The sequence below is a fragment of the Quercus suber genome, unplaced genomic scaffold, assembly GCF_002906115.3.
Source record: "Quercus suber isolate HL8 unplaced genomic scaffold, Cork oak 2.0 scaffold_246, whole genome shotgun sequence".
NCBI lineage: Eukaryota > Viridiplantae > Streptophyta > Magnoliopsida > Fagales > Fagaceae > Quercus > Quercus suber.
This window is the reverse complement of record NW_027069702.1, coordinates 731,057-753,280: the sequence shown is the minus strand read 5'-3', so window position 1 is coordinate 753,280 and position 22,224 is coordinate 731,057. Positions and strand designations below refer to the sequence as shown.

The 22,224-nt window shown below is 33.6% G+C and overlaps 3 protein-coding genes across 4 annotated transcripts; all 3 read right to left on the bottom strand.

Annotated features, from left to right (window-relative positions):
- Positions 1-8: 8 nt before the first annotated feature.
- Positions 9-1,316, bottom strand: LOC112008824 (glutathione S-transferase). The gene is made up of 3 exons (XM_065780767.1): positions 1,084-1,316; positions 850-898; positions 9-610 (listed from the first exon to the last, which is right to left on the bottom strand). The coding sequence occupies exons 1-3, from the start codon at positions 1,231-1,233 to the stop codon at positions 162-164; spliced, it is 648 nt and encodes a 215-aa protein (XP_065636839.1). The 5' UTR covers positions 1,234-1,316; the 3' UTR covers positions 9-161.
- Positions 1,317-3,823: 2,507 nt separating this feature from the next.
- Positions 3,824-8,153, bottom strand: LOC112008809 (pollen receptor-like kinase 1). Its single transcript, XM_024041150.2, has 3 exons — positions 7,256-8,153; positions 5,446-6,036; positions 3,824-4,732 (listed from the first exon to the last, which is right to left on the bottom strand). The coding sequence occupies exons 1-3, from the start codon at positions 7,962-7,964 to the stop codon at positions 4,125-4,127; spliced, it is 1,908 nt and encodes a 635-aa protein (XP_023896918.2). The 5' UTR covers positions 7,965-8,153; the 3' UTR covers positions 3,824-4,124.
- Positions 8,154-19,758: 11,605 nt separating this feature from the next.
- LOC111991782 (uncharacterized) lies at positions 19,759-21,618 on the bottom strand. Of its 2 annotated transcripts, XR_010631828.1 has the most exons (3): positions 20,678-21,618; positions 20,251-20,595; positions 19,759-20,169 (listed from the first exon to the last, which is right to left on the bottom strand). XR_010631828.1 is itself a non-coding variant. In XM_065780756.1 (2 exons), the coding sequence occupies exons 1-2, from the start codon at positions 20,933-20,935 to the stop codon at positions 20,398-20,400; spliced, it is 456 nt and encodes a 151-aa protein (XP_065636828.1). In that variant the 5' UTR covers positions 20,936-21,618; the 3' UTR covers positions 19,759-20,397. The 2 variants fall into 2 exon arrangements, 1 of the variants encoding a protein (XP_065636828.1); XM_065780756.1 differs by having other exon boundaries at positions 19,759-20,595.
- Between the last annotated feature and the right edge of the window lie 606 nt (positions 21,619-22,224).

Below are 22,224 nucleotides of genomic sequence, written 5' to 3'. Positions count from 1 at the left end.
AAATGACAAAACTAAAAATTAGAGCACTGAAATGAAAAAGACCAAAAAATAAAGAGCCAATCTTACATTTTTGCCAAACGTTAAAATCAAAATACATAAAGTCAAAGCACACATATTATTGGAGACAAATGACCAGAGAGTAGTCGATAGCAGTCCATTCCTTATTGTTGGCTTTGCAAGGCAAGGACCTTCAACCAAGCTGGCCTTGCTGTGATGTCTGCTACCCAAACACTCACATGGGGGCGGGAATCAAAGAGTTTTTTAACTTGTGTCCCAAACAAGTAATGCAAAGTGGGCAAATGGTGCAAATCCGCCAGGGTGAAGCAATCACCTCCAAGGTGTTTTGACTGAGCCAATCGACTCTCATAAACATCAAGAACCTTAGCTAGCTTAGCTTCATTTTCCTCCACAACTGCAGTGTCTGTACTCATGCCAAGTAGTGGCTTTATTGCCAATTCCCAGCCTAGCTTTGATGCTACTGGGTCGTACTGTTGGGCCTCCACTTCCATCCAGACAGATGTAATTGCCATCATCTTAGAGTCTTGGTATATCAGCTGGGTTCCCTTGTCAGCATACTCACAGGCAATGTATTTATTAATTGCCCTTGATTCTGAATTACAAAAGATCAAAGCATGAGGATCATACTAATTAAATGCATCCATTATGCTTGAGCGGAAAGAGAGAAGAGTGATAAACTAACACTTGTCCCAAAAAACTAATACTGCTAATGAAAGTTTCAATTTTACGAGTGAGAAAAGGGAAATTGATTGAGATATATTAATGTCTTTCTCCCCAGTCCAAACAAGAGCAAAATTATAACTAATGTCTACCAATTGCATATAGACATACCAAAGAGCTTGAGATCTCCATCTTCAAGAGCTGGAAGTTGACCAAATGGCTGCATAGACAAGAAAATCTTAGATTCAAAATGATTATAATAAAAGCAAAATAATTGAACCTATTTCACTGTTGTTTTCGTTCATGATTATAATGAATAATAGGTTTATAGGGAATAGAAGGATTGGATTTTTGTACTTGAACCCAAATTTGTTTGAGATACATGAATGTTTTTAGTTTCCTTACATTAAGGGACAGGAAGTGTTCTTTCTTATGTTCACCAGCTCTCATGTCTACAAAAACAAACTCATGGTCTATCTCTTTCTCATAGACGGTAGCGAGAACTCGCATTGAAGCTGTTGAGAGAGGGTTTCCATGGACTTTGATCGCTGCCATGATGGGGGAGGATGGTGATATGATCAAAAACAAAGAAGAGATAGAGCAAGCTATATGCCACAGGCCTCATCTGATCCATTTATATATACATATATATTGGTATCTGAAATAAATTATTTCAAATACCTTCCAAATACCGATATAAACTATTTTTTTAAATAATAGTTTATATGGGTATTTGGAAGGTAGGTTAGTGTTCTTGAATAGTCCTAAAACTTTTTTGTATTTTTGGAACTACAAAATTTTTCACATCTTTTTACTACAACTATGATATAACAGAATGTGATTGATGAAAAAAATAGTAGGAAGTAATGATTAATCACTCTAAGTCTACTACATTAAAATTGTAATAAAAAAATTGTGAAATAAATTGATCTTAGAAGGCTAGAATTTATTTTTATTTTTTTGGGCTAAACAAAAGGCTAGAATTACTTATACAAAAATTCTTAATTCTGGCAAAAGTACATGGAAACTGAAAGTTGAAAGTCCTTGGCAGCTGATTACATATTGGATGATTTTTTTATATCCTCCACTATTATTGCTTTGGGGACTTTTCAAGTACTATTTTAATTCCCGATCAAAACAAGTGGTAGTAATTTACTAGTGAGCATAATGACCATAGTAGTAATATTTTATGTGCAAATTCATAAATTTTAGCCATTGAGCTCCCTGTGCTAGGCTGTCTGTGGCTTAAAAAATTTAGCCACTAAGGGGTGTTTTTTACTGTTGTTTAAACAACAATTTTCAGTGTTTAAATAACATTACACGCTTTTTCACACACTTTTTCATTCACATATATTTCTATAAAACAATAACATTATTATATATCTCTTACCAAATGGCCCTAATGCTCCAGTTTTGTTACACATGCTCTGATATGATATCACCAACCCCAACCCCCGAAGTAAATAATGCTAGTAGCTGATTGCTGCCACATGTGGCTTAAAAAAATTGAACAACTAATTCAACCACCGGTTTATTGTTGGTATTGATAGATAAGGGTCAATGATAGGAAAAAAATTTTGTATATATCCGGATGTATAAAACTTATGTGAGACTGATATGTAAGTCCCACAACATATAAGATAACTTCTCTATTGATAAAGGACCATTGTGTGTGGTTGTTCCTCTTGCAATGAAGGCTTCACAAATCCTTAACAGTTGTCCTCTTAATGGACAACCATTATATCCGTACGCTTCATAAAGCTTTACCAAATTTTTGTTGCACTATCAATTCTGTCAAATTATCAAGTTATCAAAAAAAAGTGTATGGACTCCGGATTCAAGATAGGGGGACCAAATGATAAATATAAAAAATAAAATAAAATTCTCTAAATAAGCATCTATATAGTATTAATAAACTATTAACCAAGACAAATACATAAAAATAAATAAATAAATAAATAATACATTTAGATGCATTTATCTATTAATAAAGACACAAAACACCATTGGTTTTTTTTTTTTTTTTGGGGGATGAGAATTTACATGAATTTAGGTTGGACAAATGATTTCAGAAGGGGAAAGAGCCACTTTACTTAGAAGAGGAGTCTATATATATATATATATATATATGGGCTTATACCTATTATATTTAAAATATTATTGTAGGGATAAAGGGCCCAGTTATGGGTATTGGGCCGTGGGCCGTGGGCCGTGTTACTTTTGGAATTATAGAGTCTAACTAGTTACACCCCTAAATCATGGGATTTAAAGTGAAAATTTTCCAAATAATAATTGACATAATACTAAAGGTCGATTGACTTGAAATTTTTGTTGTTGTATGGGTTTAAACTAATCAAAACTTCATGATATAGCCCGAAACATATTGCCCAAGAAATAGGAAACATGAATAATGTCATGTGTTCCAATTATTTTTTTCTCATTTAAAGAGTCATTAGCTAATGCGTATTAATTGAGAGTCTAAATCTTCTGTACCACTCTCCCTGTTCTACTTTATGCTTAACAAATAAAAATTTGACACATGTCCACGTATTTAATTAGATGCTAATTTTTTGCCTTTTATATTCCAGACTATCAATTTCCTAAAAAATTAAAACAAAAAAACCATATTGAGCCTCCTCAAAAGATTATTGGGGAAATGACCTTAAATGTTACCTAGCCTCCTTATTTTTTGGTTGTTCTGAATATGATACCTTATCAAGAGGGTGTGTTATTCACTTTAGGTCCAAGCATGTTTGAAACTACTCACAAACTATGCATTTCGATGTGAGATTAAATTCAATAAGGATGTGGTGTAAAACCTTAGTTTTACCCCTCCAATCCCAACATGCCACATTATCACATTACATATTGAAAAATACACTCAATCAATTTTAATACTCATTTAAAAATCCAACTTAACTGTGATTTTAATGAAATGTTATTATGTGTAGTAGGATATATTGAGTTTTAAGTAAAAAAACTAATGTGGCAATCTCTTATTATATGGTATAAATATGGGTTTTACACTCCACTCTTACCAAATTCGAACTCTTTGGAGATTCTCTAAGAGAGAGAAAGTAAAGCTTATACTAAGTAATCAAGCAAAACAAAAGGAAAATCCTTCCGCGAAGAGTATTCACATAACTATATTATCTAGTCTCCTATATATGACGGGATTCAGGGTTCAAATTGCAATTCCACTACTTGTTGTAATAATTGAATTATTTAAAAGAAAATTAAAAAAAAAAAAATGACAGCCTTCCCATTCTACTTCAAAACCATGTTGTAAGTGCATTAACAAACCCTATCACAAGTAACTTCCACCCCCTATAGTAAGGGATTTTTACACTAAACCATTCCACCTTCTAATGTATATAACTTTCCAAGAAGAAGTTGAACCAACCAAACAAACAATCTTCTTCAAGGTTCATCAATGTCTGCCTCATTCATGAAGTGTAGGAAAAATCATCATCATCACCATCCTTTTCTCTCAGCTCTTCAATCCTTTCAACAACCTCCTTCCAATCACACCTCTTCTCCACATCCCCTTCACAACAATCCAATCCAATCTTCAAAAGCTTCAGCATCTCTCCCTCACTACCCCAAATTGGTCCCATCTCCTTGTCAAACACTTCCTCTGTCCATTCTTCAGGAACAATTGAATTGACCCAACTTGCCAATTCCTCCTCACTTCCCTTACACTTTTGTAGAAAGTTGGAAGGGATCTTCCCTGTTAAGATCTCCAATATCAATATTCCAAAGCTCCATACATCAGTCTTCTTTGTTATTCTTCCCAGTTGTGAGTACTCTGGAGACTTGTAAACCACCATGAGCTGTTGGGCATGCTCTTGGTTCACCACAGGGACTAGACCATAGTCAGTGAGAAGGGGCTCCCAGTATTCATTGAGAAGAACATTTGAGGACTTTAGGTGGCCATGGGGAACGATTAGGCCAGGAAGGTCAGTGTAGAGATACTGAAGGCCCTTGGCAATGCCTTTAACAATCTTTAACCGGGTTGGCCAATCAAGGCTTAGTTGGCCTAGAGCTTTATGTCCTGAAAGAATGTAAACGGCAGAAAATTATTTAGGCAAGTTCAGGAGTTGTTGCAAGACACAGAATCCTCATGCATAATGGATTTATAAAAAAGGATAATGGTACCATATTCAATCATATACATGGGGTTATTATTTTGAATTAGTATGAGGATACATAATTTATTGCACTTGCTATTGTGTAGAACAGTTGCAATATCCTCCTTATATTTTCGTAATGATCACTTTACCCTTTCCATTAGTATTTTTCATTAAATTAATGAAAATTCTTCTTCTTTTGTTTTTTCTTTTTGAAAATTTTTTTTTGAATCCACACGTTGATCGATGACCATATTATACATTCTATAACAAAAGTGCCACATACACAAACACATCACATAAACGATGTAAATGGTCATCATTATACATGTAATATGTTTGTTATTGGAGAGAATTAAGGTTATCAATAGGTGGGTTTGAACAAAAAATTTATAATTAAAAAAAAGTCCATCAATTTGATTGGAAATAATAAGGAATGAGGTAAAATGCCCATTACAAAAATGGACATTGTTGTGTTTTAAACGAAATGAGGACGTTACAACTGCCCTAATTTATTTTTAACCAATAAGAAAAAAGACCATGTTTGTATGAATGAGTTTTGAACTAGAAGTTGCAGTGGAGTAAGTGAGTAAGAGAGTTGGGTGACAAAATTAAAGTAAAATAAAGAGGAAAGTACCATGAATATGATAAGCCAAGCTACCCTTCGCAACATAGTCATATACCAAGAGCTTCTCTTCCTTCCTATAGTAGTAAGCAACCAGAGGAAGCAGATTAGGATGTGAGAAGCTCCCTAGTTTTCTCATATGCTCTTGAAACTCTTCTTTCCCAACATTGTTCATTTGCTTGAACCTCTTCACAACCATCACTGATCCAGTCGCCAAACCTGCCTTATAAGAAGACCCAAAGGATCCACTTCCCAATATCTCAGCTGAGGCTCTAAGCAAGTCTTGCAAATCAAACGTCTCTCTATCATCCCTGACAAAGGTCAGCTTCAGTGTACTCTCAATCTTCTTGTTGCTGCTTCCAGAGGGATCTAGTGAGCCATACGAAGCTTGTTCTGACTCTTTAATACCTGTTTTCTTTTCGGAACCTGATTTTGATGAGGGAGCCTCTACTGATGAAACTGGTTTGCTCCGGCAGCTAAGGATGAAGATCACCGCACCAATGGCGCCTAGTGCCAGCCCCACAACTATGACAACCACAATGATACTCCCCTTCGAGGTTTTGCCACATTTACTTAAAGGACCTCCACATAGACCCATGTTGCCTGCTCGGTATATTGAACAAAGTACCATAAATATATACCTGAAAATATTTCTAGATATAACACATATATGTATATGTATCTTTGTGTGCATTTGTATATATGGTTGGTTGTATCGATCAGAGGATAATGATAAACTTCAGACAGAGCTAGCGATCCAAGATCCTTAGGAAGGTAGAGAATCACTGCTAATAGAGTATAGACTACTCATAAGACTAACCTCTCACAGTATTTGTGGGTTCCACATGTTGTTAGACGATGATTTCATCACATAACTGCTTCATAAGATAATTTTATCGTAAGTAGAGTCGTGCATGCTACCAAACTATTGTGTCATCTGATTCATATCGGATAAGTCTAATGGAAACTATCTTTAATTTGAAATGGTAAATTAAAATTAAGTTTGCATAACTTAAACTCAGAAATATGAGAATCATGTGCTTGATCAACTAAAAATTGGTAATAGATCCAGTTAATGAATGTCTTAAGAATGGAAAATTTAAAGCAGTCAAGTTACTTTTATAAACAATCGAGTCACTTGCAATGAAGAAGTCCATATTCTAAATTAACTTTTGCTCTTTTTGCTACTTCTCAATACAAATGGGACTCAATTGATGCTTCCTTAACAAATGCCTAAAATCACATGTTAATAATAATTTGTACCTTGAATTTGTTGAAAATAGTCATATTCTAATTAAAAAGACTGACTGATACTATTTTCAGGTAAAATTAAAATTTTCTACCTATAGTTTTGGCCAACTTTGAATTGTTAATATGTGTTTAAGTTGCACTTAATTCTTCTCAAAAATTTATTATAAAAAAAATGGTTGCACTTAATTGACTCGCAGATCACCATAAAATAGAAAGGGTTTTGGCATAGGCTTGCACTTTTAGTCATAACATTTTAAATGGTATTTTCTTTTTTTGTTTATAAGTTTAACGCATCCATATTACAATGAGAGGCTATTATTGTGCTTTTTGGGCTTTCCTGTCAAGGCACAAATTCTAAACAAGTAAATTTTTAACAATTTGGAACTGAAAAAATATCAACAACAAAAAAAGTAACATTGAGTAAGTAAATTACAACGTTTTAAACCACATGTAAATCAAATTTAATTCAAACTATTGGTGAATTAAAGAATAATTAACCCGATTAATTTAACTATTTAAGAAACATATTGTTATGAAAACATATATGATCATAATTAAGAAATTGGCTCACCCAAGAAGCTGCTCGAATCTGCCATGGCAAAACATCCTGGTATTAAACCATCCAAATTGTTGTATGATACATTGAAAGATTGCAAAGACTGTCCTTGACGAAGATCGGGTATTTTGCCTTCAAATTGGTTATACTCAAGCCTCAATTCCAAAAGCTTTGGCAATGGTGATAATGATATAGGAATAGTACCCGTAAATTTATTGTGCGCCAAATACAATTTCTTCAACCACAGCATATTTAAAAATGCATCACTTGGAATAGCTCCTGAAAAATTATTATGTGACAAATACACTGACTTTAATGCAGGGAGTTTCTTCAAATCCGGCAATGGACCATCAAAGTGATTATTCATGAAGCTTAAGGTCCTCAAATGTGGCAGTGACATGAGCGATTCCACATTAATGACACCTTTTAGTCCCATCTTCTCTAGTTTTAAGCCCCAAACTTTTCCTTGCAAGCAATGAACACCAACCCAATTTGGTACATTCCCAGAGCATGGGGTTGTGCCTGATCTCCAACTGGTTAGTGCTTTATTGTTTTCAAGGAACCCCTTGAACTTGATGAGGGTTTCTGATTCTGAAGCCCCAGAAACAACATGAATAACGACGTGCAAAAACATGAAAATGGTAACAAGCAATGATCGCTTATTATTACGTGCTTTCGTGTAGTAAGGACGAGCACGCATTATCGGGGCGGCGTGCCCGCCCATTAGAGTGGGCTGTGCTGCAAATTGGTAATGGGTTCTTTTGAGGTAACATGAAAGATGCAAGAATGGTGGAAGTTTGATGGCATTGGGGAGAGAGAGAGAGAAAGACGAGGTACTAGCTTAGAATAGTAAATAAGAAAGGCTGTTTACAAGAGATAGATTAAAGGGGGGTTTGTGGTTGACAAAGTCTTTATTAATTCATGAGAAAGTTGATGGAACCAAAAAATTTCGTTGAAAATTTTACAATTGTTAATATGGCAAATTGTTAGGGGTAGATAAAAAAAAGTAATGATAGTAGCGAGTAGAACCAATAAAAACTTATCAAATCAACTATCCTAAAAAAAAAAAATTATGTATTTTGTATTGCTTTATATTTGCATGTGTGTGCATGGGAAGAGAAGTATCCGGAGGGCCTTTGAATGGGTGTAAAAACGGCTACAAGTGTAATCCAACTTTTATTGTTTTTCTTAACGTTTGTGTTTTAAAATGATGAGCTTTCCCACTCATGTACAGAAAGTACACCCCACTATAAATGCGCTAAATGGTTAAAATACAGTGAGAGTTTTTAGGCATAGGTGTTGTTTGTATTTTATTAGCTGTTGTAAGAGCATGTTGCACCACTTATTATCAACACCCATAACGTCAATTCTTGATTCCTAACTTCAATTCAAAATAAACAATAAAGATGACAGGTGTACACTATTATAAATAGATTGATGATGTGGTTTTTTTAATGGAAAATAACATATATAGTTATTGATCTTAAATTAGCTTGAAAATTTGCAAGAATGTAGAGTATAAAAAGAAAATCTAATCCAACAATAGATTTGTTAGAATTCATATCCAGTAATCTAGAGTTACACTGAGTATAACTTGAACCTAATCAATTATAAATAATTTTTTTTTATAAATATCACTAATATTTTTAGAAAATATAAATATCATCCTAGCTACTTTGACGTTAAGGCTCTTGAACTTTCCATTTAAACAATTAACCACCTAAATATTCCTTTAAAAAAAAACCACCAGAATATTATGTTTGCGTCAAATCAAACCCTCTGTTATTGTTGGTTATAATGTAATATGAATTTAATCACACTATATAAACATGGTTTCTTTCAAAATATCAATTTGAGATAGAATTATTATAATGATTAATGAAAGAAGAATAATGGAAAATTTAAAAAGTTAGGGGGGCCATGGTCCCCCTTGGCACCGTTCTAGCTCCGCCTATGTGTGCATATCACATGACTAAATTAGTTAAGCTTTAAAAAAAAAAATACTAACAAATGTTTGATTTGTCATAAATCTAGAGGATTAATTATTTAAATCGAAAATTTTTCCAATTACCAAAATAAAACTCAACTTTATATAAAATACTTTTAGAAAATAACTCATTTTCTATGAAATTTTAAAGTCGAAACAAACATAGCATTAATGTTAAAGGGCAATACTATAAAACTCCCATTTTATAAATAGAAAATTCGGAAGCAATAAGTTTCAATGGCTAAAAGCCTAAAAGTATATAATATATATATATATATATTTATATTAATTTGCAAGACTATTATGGGTTCCAGTTACCTCAATCAGTAAAGTCTCTGATGGTCGTTTTATAAGAGATTTAGAATTCAATCTCTGCCTACACCAAAAACTAATTAGTGTCTTGATCTGATAATAAAAAGTTATCATCAAGAGTAAGTGTCATAAGTTGAAACTTTCTAAAAAAACAAAAAAAAAAAAAATTTGCAAAGACCATTCAACAATAGGCAACAACTTATGATCAAGTAGGTAGAGATGCTATTTGGGATAGCTTATAGTGAGCAATTTTTTTTACTATTTAGCTTATTTTTGCCACTATTCATGGGTCTTATTGCTCTTTGTGGTACTATTCATGGCTCATTGTATTATTCATAGATCTCATTATACTATTTTATCTACCGTACTTTCAACAAAAGTTTTCAATTTTAGCTAAATAAGTTGTTCTCAAACCGACTCTAAATCTACTAAAGGTATCTATTTATTTGTAAGACTATTTAACAATAGTCAATGAATCATGATCAAATAGGTGGGATTGCAAAATTGCCCCGCCCCAAAGAGGTGGGATGAGAACAAATCTTACTTAGACCCACCCAATCCGAAGCGTGTGTGTATAATATATTCATATTCCAAGTGTGTATATAATTTAATCTTTTTTTATACATATTTAATTTATAAAATATTTGTTATATATATATATATATATTAAAGGGATTCAAAAAGTTAGTTATTTCTTTTTTTATTGTCAAAAATACCCTTAATTTAATTAATCTAAACCAATAAAAATAGGGTTAAAATAATAAATTCTCTCCTAAATAAATATCTACCCTCTTTGAAACACTACTTTTACTTCTATGTTGAAATACTATCCCACGCACTACACCAAAACACTCCCCACGAGATGATGAGACCACAGGTCATTTGCTGTGGTTTTGTCCAAGAGCCAGAGAAGTGTAGTCGTTCTCAAAAATAGTTGTGGCACTGTGTTATGAGAGAGTGAACTCCTTTTATGACTTATTGTGGGGGGTGATGATGGAAGATAAGGCCGACGTGGACGTGGAAGCTGTTAAATATTAGTATTGATACACCATGTTGAATATGCTAGTATGGATGCGGAAGCGAAAACATAAAGTATAGAATACAATAACACACGAGGGTTACATGGTTCAGCCTAATGGCCTACATCCACGGAGGAAACCCTAAAGGGCTACATCAATAATATATTATAGTGTAGTACAAATCCTATATTATAATGAACCATAACATGTGTATATATAGTAGACTAAACCCTAGACTAAAAGACTTCTAGTACAAGTAGGAGACTTGGCTTGCACACAAAGTAGAATTAGGCTTGGGCTTATGCTAATGGGCTAATATATCTCTAACACCCCCTCTCAAACTCAAAATGGAAGTTTGATGAAATCTTGAGATTTGATAAGGTTGAGAAGATCCATTGAATGAAGTTTGGCTTTGTTACGGTAGTTTGAGGAAGGTAATGGTCTTGTAGTGTTGATGCGACTTCTAATGATGGCATGACCATACCGAAGAGTTTTGATGGCAGCAGTAAGAAGCCAAAGACGATGAATGCAGCGAAAAAAACACCGAGGAAGACAAAGATTGCTCTTAAATATATCGCAAGGACAGAAAACCATGGCTACAAGAAGGTGGCTCTGATGCCATGTTAAATATTAGCATTGATACACCATGTTGAATTTGCTAGTATGAATGTGGAAGCGAAAGCATAAAGTATAGAACACAATAACACACGAGGGTTACATGGTTCAGCCTAACGGCCTACATCTACGAAGGAAACCCTAAAGGGCTACATCAATAATATATTATAGTGTAGTACAAATCCTATGTTATAATGAAGCATAACATGTATATATATAGTAGACTAAACCCTAGACTAAAAGACTTCTAGTACAAGTAGGAGACTTGGCTTGCACACAAAGTAGAATTAGGCTTGAGCTTATGCTAATGGGCTAATATATCTCTAACATAAGCAAAACTGGTGTGCACGGCATGGGCCATATGGCACAATCAGAATGCGACGCGACATGGTGGTAAACGACGGACTGGTAAGGAAGTGGTCAGCTGGGTAGCGCAGTACACTGAGGAAATTACAAAAGCAAATGCTTGCATGGAGAGCACAGTTGTAGTGGCTGAAGTCAGGGGTACGTGGACCCCTCCTCCAAGTAATGCTTTCAAGGTGAACATGGACGCAGCGGTGTTCACAAGTCATCGAGCAGTGGGGGTTGGAGTGATTATTAGAGACGATAAGGGTAGGATTAAGGCTGCAATGAGTAAAAGGATTAATGCACCGTTGGGAGTCGTGGAAGCAGAGGCTATGGCGCATAAAGTGGGCTTGGTGTTTGGCTGTTTGCAAAGGATATCGGCATCCACAATTTAATCATAGAGGGTGATTCGCTTATTATCTACAGAGCGTTATGTGAGACTTCAGACCCACCATCCTCCGTGGCTGCTATTATACAAGGAATGCAGGAACTATGCAAAGAATTTCGTGGGGTAGAGTTTTCCCACGTCAGAAGACAAGGTAACCGACCTGCCCATCTACTAGCAAGACACGCATTGGGTGTTATTTGCTGATCGGACTAGCAAGACACGCACTACAAATTGGGCGCTACTTTCTTGAGCAAGCTCTTGACCATGATGTAATAAGATTTTCTAGTTCATAATAAAGTTTCAGTATTTCATATAAAAAAAAAAACACTCCGCACGTTCAAATAATGCTCTATCAATTATCTACCCATCTACTTCTCACAAACACAAACTCTTCCCAATAGTTTATAAAAAATAATTTTTCATCACACTCTAGGTTTTTTTTTTTTTTTTTTTGTGATTGAAAAATGTAATAATCTCAAATTATAATATTTTTTTTTTTTTTTTTTTGTGATTGAAAAATGTAATAATCTCAAATTATAATAAATGCTCTAAATTAACTTTTACCCTTAAACAATTTTTTTTATTTGTGGGAGCATTTTTTTTTAAATTAAAAACCTAAATTTTGAAATCCACTCTACATGCCATCTTTATTCAAATTTAAAAATTTTATTAAAAAAACAAATCAACAAAGAAAAAAAAAATTGTTTAAGGGTAATTTAGGAAATTTCTAACTTTTTTCAAAGAGATAAGGTAGCTAATGATGTTTCCCTAAATAATTGGGTTTTTCTAACTAGGCCAAACAATTTGGGACAGAGAGAGTATTTATTAAGAGGATTCAAAAAGTTAGTTATGGCTTCAAAAAATATCAAAAATACCCATAATCTAATTAGATAATCCTTATTCCTAAAAAATAAAAAAAAAAATAGGGTTAAAATTATAATTCAACAAAATTCAAAAGAAAAAAATTACCAAAGAAACTTTTTTCCTAAAAATTAGCACACTCTCCCCCCCTCCCCCTCCAAAAAACTAGCACACACTAAACCCGGCAATTTATTTTATTTCAAATCATAAATTTTAGTTTTATAAAAATCTATTCCGGTGTAACCTCACTAACAACAGACAAGTTCAAATTGAAAAATCATATTAAACTGAAAAAAATAAAAAAAATAAATAAAAAAGCCTCATCACAGGCACGGAGGATTCAAAAAGTTAGTTATGGTTTCAAAAAATGTCAAAAATACCCATAATCTAATTAGATAATCTTTATTCTTTAAAAATAAAAAATAGGATTAAAATTATAATTCAACAAAATTCAAAGAAAAAAAACAAAACAAAACAAAAATTACCAAAGAAACTTTTTTTCCTAAAAATTAGCACACTCTCTATTTTTTCCCCCCCTAAGAAATAGCACACACTAAACCCAGCAATTTGCTTCATTTCAAATCATAAATTTTAGATTTATAAAAATCTCTTACAATGTAACCTCACTAACAACAAATAAATTCAAATTGAAAAATTATATTAAACTCAAAATAAAATAAAATAAAGTCTCATCGCACATGCGGAGCGCATGTAATGGGGCTAGTATATATTATTATATTTTACTATCATCCCTTAAATTCTTGCTCTTCTAAGGACAGAGCTAGGATTTTTTGTTTGGTGACCAAATTGTGGCACTAATATATTAGTCAAAAGTTCCCCCCCTAAGAAATAGCACACACTAAACCCAGCAATTTGCTTCATTTCAAATCATAAATTTTAGATTTATAAAAATCTCTTACAATGTAACCTCACTAACAACAAATAAATTCAAATTGAAAAATTATATTAAACTCAAAATAAAATAAAATAAAGTCTCATCGCACATGCGGAGCGCATGTAATGGGGCTAGTATATATTATTATATTTTACTATCATCCCTTAAATTCTTGCTCTTCTAAGGACAGAGCTAGGATTTTTTGTTTGGTGACCAAATTGTGGCACTAATATATTAGTCAAAAGTCAAGATAAATCATCACACACATGCGTAAATAAATACACATACACATATATAAACCTTAATATTTTGATACTAAAGTAGGTCTTAATTTATAAATATATTGTATAAAACTATCAACTTTGACATATATATATTTGCTAGATAATATTTTTAGAGGAATTTATCATCTTTTAAATTTCAATGAGTATACAAAAGTTGTCTAGTTTAATATTAAACATATACAAAAAACCAATTTGAGAAAACAAAAACTACCTTATCTATATAACTACTATGCCAATTGACAAATTCTATTGTTTTTTAAGATCAGTATTGGACTAACTTAAATATTTGGGAGAGGGGGGAACTTCTATTTTTGTAGCTAAATATTTAAAAATTTTAATAACTATACATAAAATAAAAGAGTTTTTAAAAAATTTGAAGGGGGTATGCGCTCCTCCACCCGAACAAAGTTTCCCCCCAAACCCGAACAAAGTTCCTCTCCAAACTAATTTGGAGAGCAACTCTTCAAACTTCTTATATATTTCTTTTTTGTGTATAAATTTTGAAAATGTAACCGTTGAATTCCATGTTCCTTATGTTCTTAACATGAATATCAAATTTCATTCAAATTGGATATTATTTACTACTAGTCATAGACCCACACGATGCGTGAGATTGGATAATTATATTTTAGTTATGGTATAATATATAATTTGTTCTCTAAATTTTGTGAAAAATAATTTGTTCTCCTAAAAACTTAAACAATTTCTAAAATAATTTTTCATTTCTTTATCTCAAAAAATATATCAATATTTTATTAATTGGATTTATTTTATTGATATTATTCAATTTTTAGGCAATCCATACTTTGATAAATTATGTTATCGTGTGTTATATTTTCCTAATTTGTTTTTCCTGTACAACTAAATTGTTTGAGTTTCAAATATATTATTCAAAATTTTCATTCTCTTAAAAATAGATTATTATATTTATAATTTTTCTTATCATAGGAGTAGTTTCGAATTATTGATTGAGTTTCGTTTACTAATATAGATACATGAAATTGAAACTGCATATTTCTTAGATATTCCTGTGTGACTATATCATATTATAAATTTAATATTTAAAATAATATGTAGGAAAAAAGTAGACTTTATGTCTAAAATTAAACACTTTACCTATCGAAATGAAAGAAAATAATCAGTTTAACATAAAGAGAACATGATCTTCTTCTTTTTTTATTACATACACTTTTATTTATTAAGATTTAATTACCTTTAACTAGATCTTCATATCGCATTTTTGTTACTATACTCCTATTGAGCCTTCTCATTCGTCACATCATTAGCCACATCATAATTCTTTTTAGTATTTATTTTTTTACTTCTAATTTTTTGAAAATATTAAATATATTGGTTTTTAAAATTCATTTTAGATAGTTTTAACTTTACATATTCATTTAATTTAATTTTAATTTTATAACTAAATAATAAATCAATTAAAAATAAAAATAAAAATATTGTATATACATATTCATCTTAGGCGGTTTAATTTTAATAGTCGATAGACACATTCAAATATATAGCCAACATTGTATTTTGATATAAATTCAAAATCTCACTTCCAAAATAACTAAGTACTATGTCCAAAAAAAAAAAAAAAATCAAACAAAAACTAAAAGAGGGATCAACTTAAAGTAAAGTTGCAAAAAAGAATATATATATATATATATATATAAAGAGAGAGAGAGAGAGAGTAATCACCTTTTTCGGGAGAAATATAGAAAATAAAATGAGAAAAAGAAGTATTAAATAAAAAATATAGTCATAAGTCAAACACCAAATTATCTAAACTACGATAAATAATAGAATAACATTATATTCTTGTAAACTATATTTATATGCAATAAAATAACATTTAACAATTATAGAAAAGAAAAAAAGATAATAATTTAAAAACACAAAACCAAATTGCAACCCAAAGTAAAATTCTATAGAACACATAAGTACATCAATCTAAAGTAGAGATACAAAAAAATAAAAAAATCACACAAAAATAAAACATGAGAGAGAGAGAGAGAGAGAGAGAGAGAGAGAGAGAGAGATAGTAATAACCTTTTTTCATGTGAGAAAATATGTATAGAATGAGCTAGAGAATGTCATATTTATAGTAATAAAATAGGGATAAGAAGAGTCAAAATAAATGGAAGAGGAAGAGATAGATGAAGAGTGACATTAAGATTGAGAGTAGTGGAGAAATGAAAAGGTAAAAGAGAAGTTATGGTTGGAAGTAGTAGAAAGAAATGAGAACTAAGTAGATGATTTAGCCGCTGATGTGGCTCAACAAGAGCATAACAAAAATAAATGCTACGCTTTAGCTTTTAAATATATATAAATTTGATCAATAAACTTATTTTTTATACACAATTTTAAATCACAAATTTTTGAAATTTTAACATTTGTTTAATGAGATAGCAATTGATCTTTGATCTACTTGAAATTTTGTAGCATGAAGAATATGATAAGAACATGCAATCTAAAGGTTAGATTTTCAAAATACACACTCATTATAGAGATATATGAGGAGTTTGTAAAGTTTCTCTCCAAACTAATTTGAAAAGAAACTTTGTTCCCCCACCCCCGAGTTTAGTTATAACTCCGCCCCTGCTCTCTTCCTCTCTCAACACTCTCAAATGCCCCTTCCTTTTCTCATCTCTATCTCACCAGTATCGAAGTCACCTCAATTAAGATAAAATGCATTCAATCCCTCCCACCCCTGACCTTCAACCCACATGGATTTTCTCCTACTTGAAGACTAGATGTTCTATTCCCATTTTTGTCATTCGTACAAGTATACAACCACACTTACTCTTTTAAATACCCATAGTCAATCTTTTCTAACAATAATAATAAGAAAGAAGAAGGAAAAAAAAAAGGTTTGGAGTCAAACTTTGTCCGAAGAAGAATAAACAAAAGAAGAATAAGAATACTAAAGCCTAATGAAGCTCTAAATCTTACAAAGCTAGAGTGGCAATTAATCACCTTTATATGTTTCTAAATTTTGGAAAACTATCTTAATTGACTTCTCTCTCACGTGTAGATCCCACACTAAATTTTTCCACCCTAAATTTTGCTAAAACATGAGAGAGAGAGAGAGAGAGAGAGAGAGAGAGAGAGAGAGAGAGAGATAGTAATAACCTTTTTTCATGTGAGAAAATATGTATAGAATGAGATAGAGAATGTCATACTTATAGTAATAAAATGGGGATAAGAAGAGTCAAAATAAATGAAAGAGGAAGAGATAGATGAAGAGTGACATTAAGATTGAGAGTAGTGGAGAAATGAAAAGGTAAAAGAGAAGTTACGGTTGGAAGTAGTAGAAAGAAATGAGAAATAAGTAGATGATTTAGCCGCTGATGTGGCTCAACAAGAGCATAACAAAAATAAATGCTACGCTTTAGCTTTTAAATATATATAAATTTGATAAATAAACTTATTTTTTATACACAATTTTAAACCACAAATTTTTGAAATTTTAACATTTGTTTAGTGAGATAGCAATTGATCTTTGATCTACTTGAAATTTTGTAGCATGAAGAATATGATAAGAACATGCAATCTAAAGGTTAGATTTTCAAAATACACACTCATTATAGAGATATATGAGGAGTTTGTAAAGTTTCTCTCCAAACTAATTTGAAAAGAAACTTTGTTCCCCCACCCCCGAGTTTAGTTATAACTTCGCCCCTGCTCTCTTCCTCTCTCAACACTCTCAAATGCCCCTTCCTTTTCTCATCTCTATCTCACCAGTATCGAAGTCACCTCAATTAAGATAAAATGCATTCAATCCCTCCCACCCCTGACCTTCAACCCACATGGATTTTCTCCTACTTGAAGACTAGATGTTCTATTCCCATTTTTGTCATTCATACAAGTATACAACCACACTTACTCTTTTAAATACCCATAGTCAATCTTTTCTAACAATAATAATAAGAAAGAAGAAGGAAAAAAAAAAGGTTTGGAGTCAAACTTTGTCCGAAGAAGAATAAACAAAAGAAGAATAAGAATACTAAAGCCTAATGAAGCTCTAAATCTTACAAAGCTAGAGTGGCAATTAATCACCTTTATATGTTTCTAAATTTTGGAAAACTATCTTAATTGACTTCTCTCTCACGTGTAGATCCCACACTAAATTTTTCCACCCTAAATTTTGCCCTGTCATTAGCAAACCCCAATTAGAACCCTAATTAAAACTCCAATTAGAACCACAATTAAAAATAATCTTATCTAATGTCTATCATGATTATATAATCTTATCGAATTGAATTAAAATCATATTCTTGATAATTTTGAAGAAAAGCTTTAAAATTTGCAACTTTTTTTTGAAAAGTATTATAAATTTTAAGGATAATTACAGTAAACCTACCTGAAATTAGGCCCATTTTCACTTTGCCTACCCGTGGTTCAAAACTTATCACTTTGCCCACCTGAACTTCAATCCGTTACTCTCCCGTTACCCACCTCACCCTCAGACATTAGACAAACACGTTTTTATTCCAAATTAGAACATAAAACGGATCAAATAATACGAACTCACTCTCTTTCCCTCTTGAGCCCTAGGAAAGCGAAAATCCCTATAACTGAGCTAGTCCTGATCGTGCTTTCGTGGGTGAGGTTATGACTTTGGGTTGTCTTGAGGCATTGAATATTCGAAGATAGATCATCACCAGGTACGACATTTTTGCTTTATGGTTCTGAGCTGGGATTTCAAGTTTTTGATGGTAGCTTTGATTCACAGGAAGTTGGTAATCGATGTCTTCTTCGAGTGGAAATTACTCAGGTTCAAGTAGGCATATGTGTACATATGAGACTTGTGTGTTGGGAACAAGTCTGACAGTGGATAGTTTTGGGAGAAGGTTTTTGGGTTGTAGCCGATATAAGGTAAGTATATTTTTTACTTAATCTAGTTTATTCACGTGAGATTGGAATGTCATGTGTTCAACTCAATTTATGAACAAGTTAGTCCCAAATGCCCTTTCTTTAGATGGATTGATAATCCCACTTGTATGCGTGGGAATGAAGCTGCCCATTTGGTGCAACAAAAGCTGCAACTTGCACATGAAAGGGAAAGAGAAGCTACCCAGGCAGCAGCAGAAGCTATCTAGGCAACAACAGAAGCTACCCAAATGGCAGAAATTGCTCAAGATAGGGCAGTAAAAGCCACCCAGAGGGAGAGAAAGTTTCGAACTTCCTCTGTTCAAGCCAAGGAGATAGCAGTTAGAGTTTTAGAGTAAGAGAGAAAGTGTAGAATTGCACTAATTGTGTGTTTTTTTATTTTGGTTATGTTGTTTTCATGTTTTGGCTCAAGTGAGAATGTTGGAATGATGAGATTGAGTCTGCCTAATGGGTTGTAATATAAGCTGGTCCTCAATTGTATTGTAATAGAAGTATGAAAGAATTTTTTGAGAATGAGAACTATGTAAAGTGGTAGATGTTGTTGGCTTGAAGCCACTTAATAATATATGCCTTTTTAAGATAAAGTGTAATTTCTGTTAGATGTTGTTGGTATTTTTTGTTTAAAGTGAATTCACTACTTGTGAGCTGTGAGCTGTTGGTGTTGGTGTTGGTGTTGGCGTTTTGTTTTATGTTGTTAACTATGTTGGTTTATGCATAAAGTGCATTGTGTGAAGACAATTGTGTCGAAAGTTGTTTTAAAGTGCATGACAATCTATCAACTTGCAAGAAAAGACAACAAATGCACACATACACCTGCTATTCAATACATACACCTTACACACATAAACAAACTCATATAATAATAACTCAAATAACAAACTGCAATAATCAGAATAATAATTATGAACACCTGTCATTAAGTTGGAAATTGTATACATATTTTAAGGTGTTATTGACTTAGTCTTTCATCAACCACCAGTAATATAAGACATTTGGTACAACAACCAAAACAGTTACAACTGCCCAATGTTTACAAAACTTACAAAAATACAAAAAGTATTTGAACAGCTATATAAAAAAGTGTTGCCATTGTCTGCCCTGCCATTGTCTACAAACTACATAAAACCCTAACGCTACATAACCCTAATACATTATACACAGCAACAAAAGTGGCTTGACTTAGTCTTCATTTACTACCCCTGCCCCTGCCCCTGCCTCTCCCACCACAGCTGGCTTTTCCACCTCTTGTTCTACATTTCTGATCCCTAGCTGCATCACCCCTTCCTCTCAAAGCAGCTTCTCCTCTGGTAACAGGTGGTCTTGTAGGCTATAAAGTACGAGAATTCACATGTTAACTACCAGTATCACAGTTGCAATGAATAAAACATCAAACCTACAAGTACAGTACCTGTGATGATGGTGCTCTACTTTCCCATGTTTCTGCAGGAGTGTGTGGTGCTAGCTGGCTTGAAGAGAACCAATGAGCTCCTCTAACTATGTACCTGAAGTCTGAAAAGTACCACTGACTTGGGTTCTATGACTATAGAGCTTGTGGCTATGGAGCTGGATCTTGTGGCTGTGACCCTGCTGCCTGGTTGGATGAGGATGAGGCCATAGTGTAAGGCTGATGTGTTGGTGGGGGTTGAACTGAGGATTGGGTCTGTGATGAAGATGGGGGCTGAGCTGAGGATTGGGTCTGTGATGAAGATGGGGCCTGTGATCCTTGTCTGTGTGTGGAAGGCCTTCCACTTCCCTGCAACCAAATATGAGCATGTTTTTACAGTGTCAGTTATTGGCATTTTGTATTTGAATAAAAAAAATTTGTAAAAACTTACAGATTTCCCTTTCTGCAATCTCTGCCTCCTCTCCCATGCTGTCTCACTAGTGACATTGGCCTTGCATCCCCTTGCATTGTGCCCTTCTTGGTGACACTTTCCACACCTCAGTGGCCTGTTTGCTCTAGAAACCTTATAAGGGTTCGACTCATTAGCATCTCTCTTCCTCTTCATGGGTAGCCTGCCTAGTGGCTTATGGACAATAGGTGCAACAGGCTTGGGTTGGGCACTTGACATCCACTCAGACTGGCTAGGCATGGGAGGTATGGGTGTCTTGTATGTCTCCACATAAACATCCTTGTAGTAGCATGGATGGGTGTAGTCTTCTGGTTTCTCACGATTTACAAAAATGGCTGCAACTCCTTGCTTGAAAGGGATTCCTGTCAAGTCTCATACTCTACAACTGCATGTCCATTTTACCAAGTCCACCATATGCCTTTCCCTCTCATTGTCAACCTCATACACAAACCTCCCAGAAGGCATTGCACAGAAACCCTTAGACTCTAATTTTAACTGCTCCAACTTTTTTTGTATGCTTGGACACAACTTGCCACCATACTTTTCTATGCCAGTCTTCTTTATATACAACCTGCTCATAAGCCTAACTCTGATCCACTCCAGCATTGATAAGATGGGCTTGTCTCTAGCCTTCACAATCATAGAGTTAAAAATCTCACTCAGATTGTTTACCATACAATCTGTCAAAACTCTTGAAGAAAAGTGGGATCTGGTCCACTGTGCAGGCTCTATATCAGCTAGGTACTTCCAAGCTTCTTCATCCAAACTCTTAAGATGGTTCATCCCCCTCTCAAATTCTCTGGCTGATGTTGTGCCAGCACACCTCCACAGAACACTCTTCTACTCCATGCCCTTGTGGTTAACCTTGAAGTTGTTGTATATGTGCTTCACACAATACCTGTGCTCCACAGTTGGGAATAGAGTCTCTGTTGCAGGTAAAAGGCCCTGCAATCAAGTAAGCATGTAAGCAAGCAAGCTAATGTCATCACATTGTAAGCATGTAAAAAGCAAGTAAGCATGTAAAAGGCCCTGCAATCAAGTAAGTTAATGTAAACAGCTAAGGTAAGCAATACCTTCTGCTTGTCACAGATGAATACCAGATTAAGCTCCTCTGGCCTGCCAATGTCATCTGTAAACTGCTCCAAAAACCACATCTAGCTATCCTTTGTCTCTTGCTCAACCACAGCCATTGCCACTAGGAATATATTGTCATTTCCATCCTTGGCAGTGGCAAACAATAATTGCCCACCAAACTTACCCTTCAAGTGGCATCCATCCAACCCAACAAAAGGTCTACAACCACCTAGAAAGCCAACCTTTTGAGCATTGTACCTAATGTATATCATTTTAAAATTGGGCTCTGCATTCTCATTTTCCATTTCTGTTTGCAGAATCACCCTACTTCCTACATCTGTCCTTAATATCATTTCTGCATAATCTCTAAGTAGGCCATACTGAGACTCTTCATTCCCAGTAATCAGCCCCCTAGTTGTCGTCCTTGCTCTATACACCTAACTAATAGAAATCTT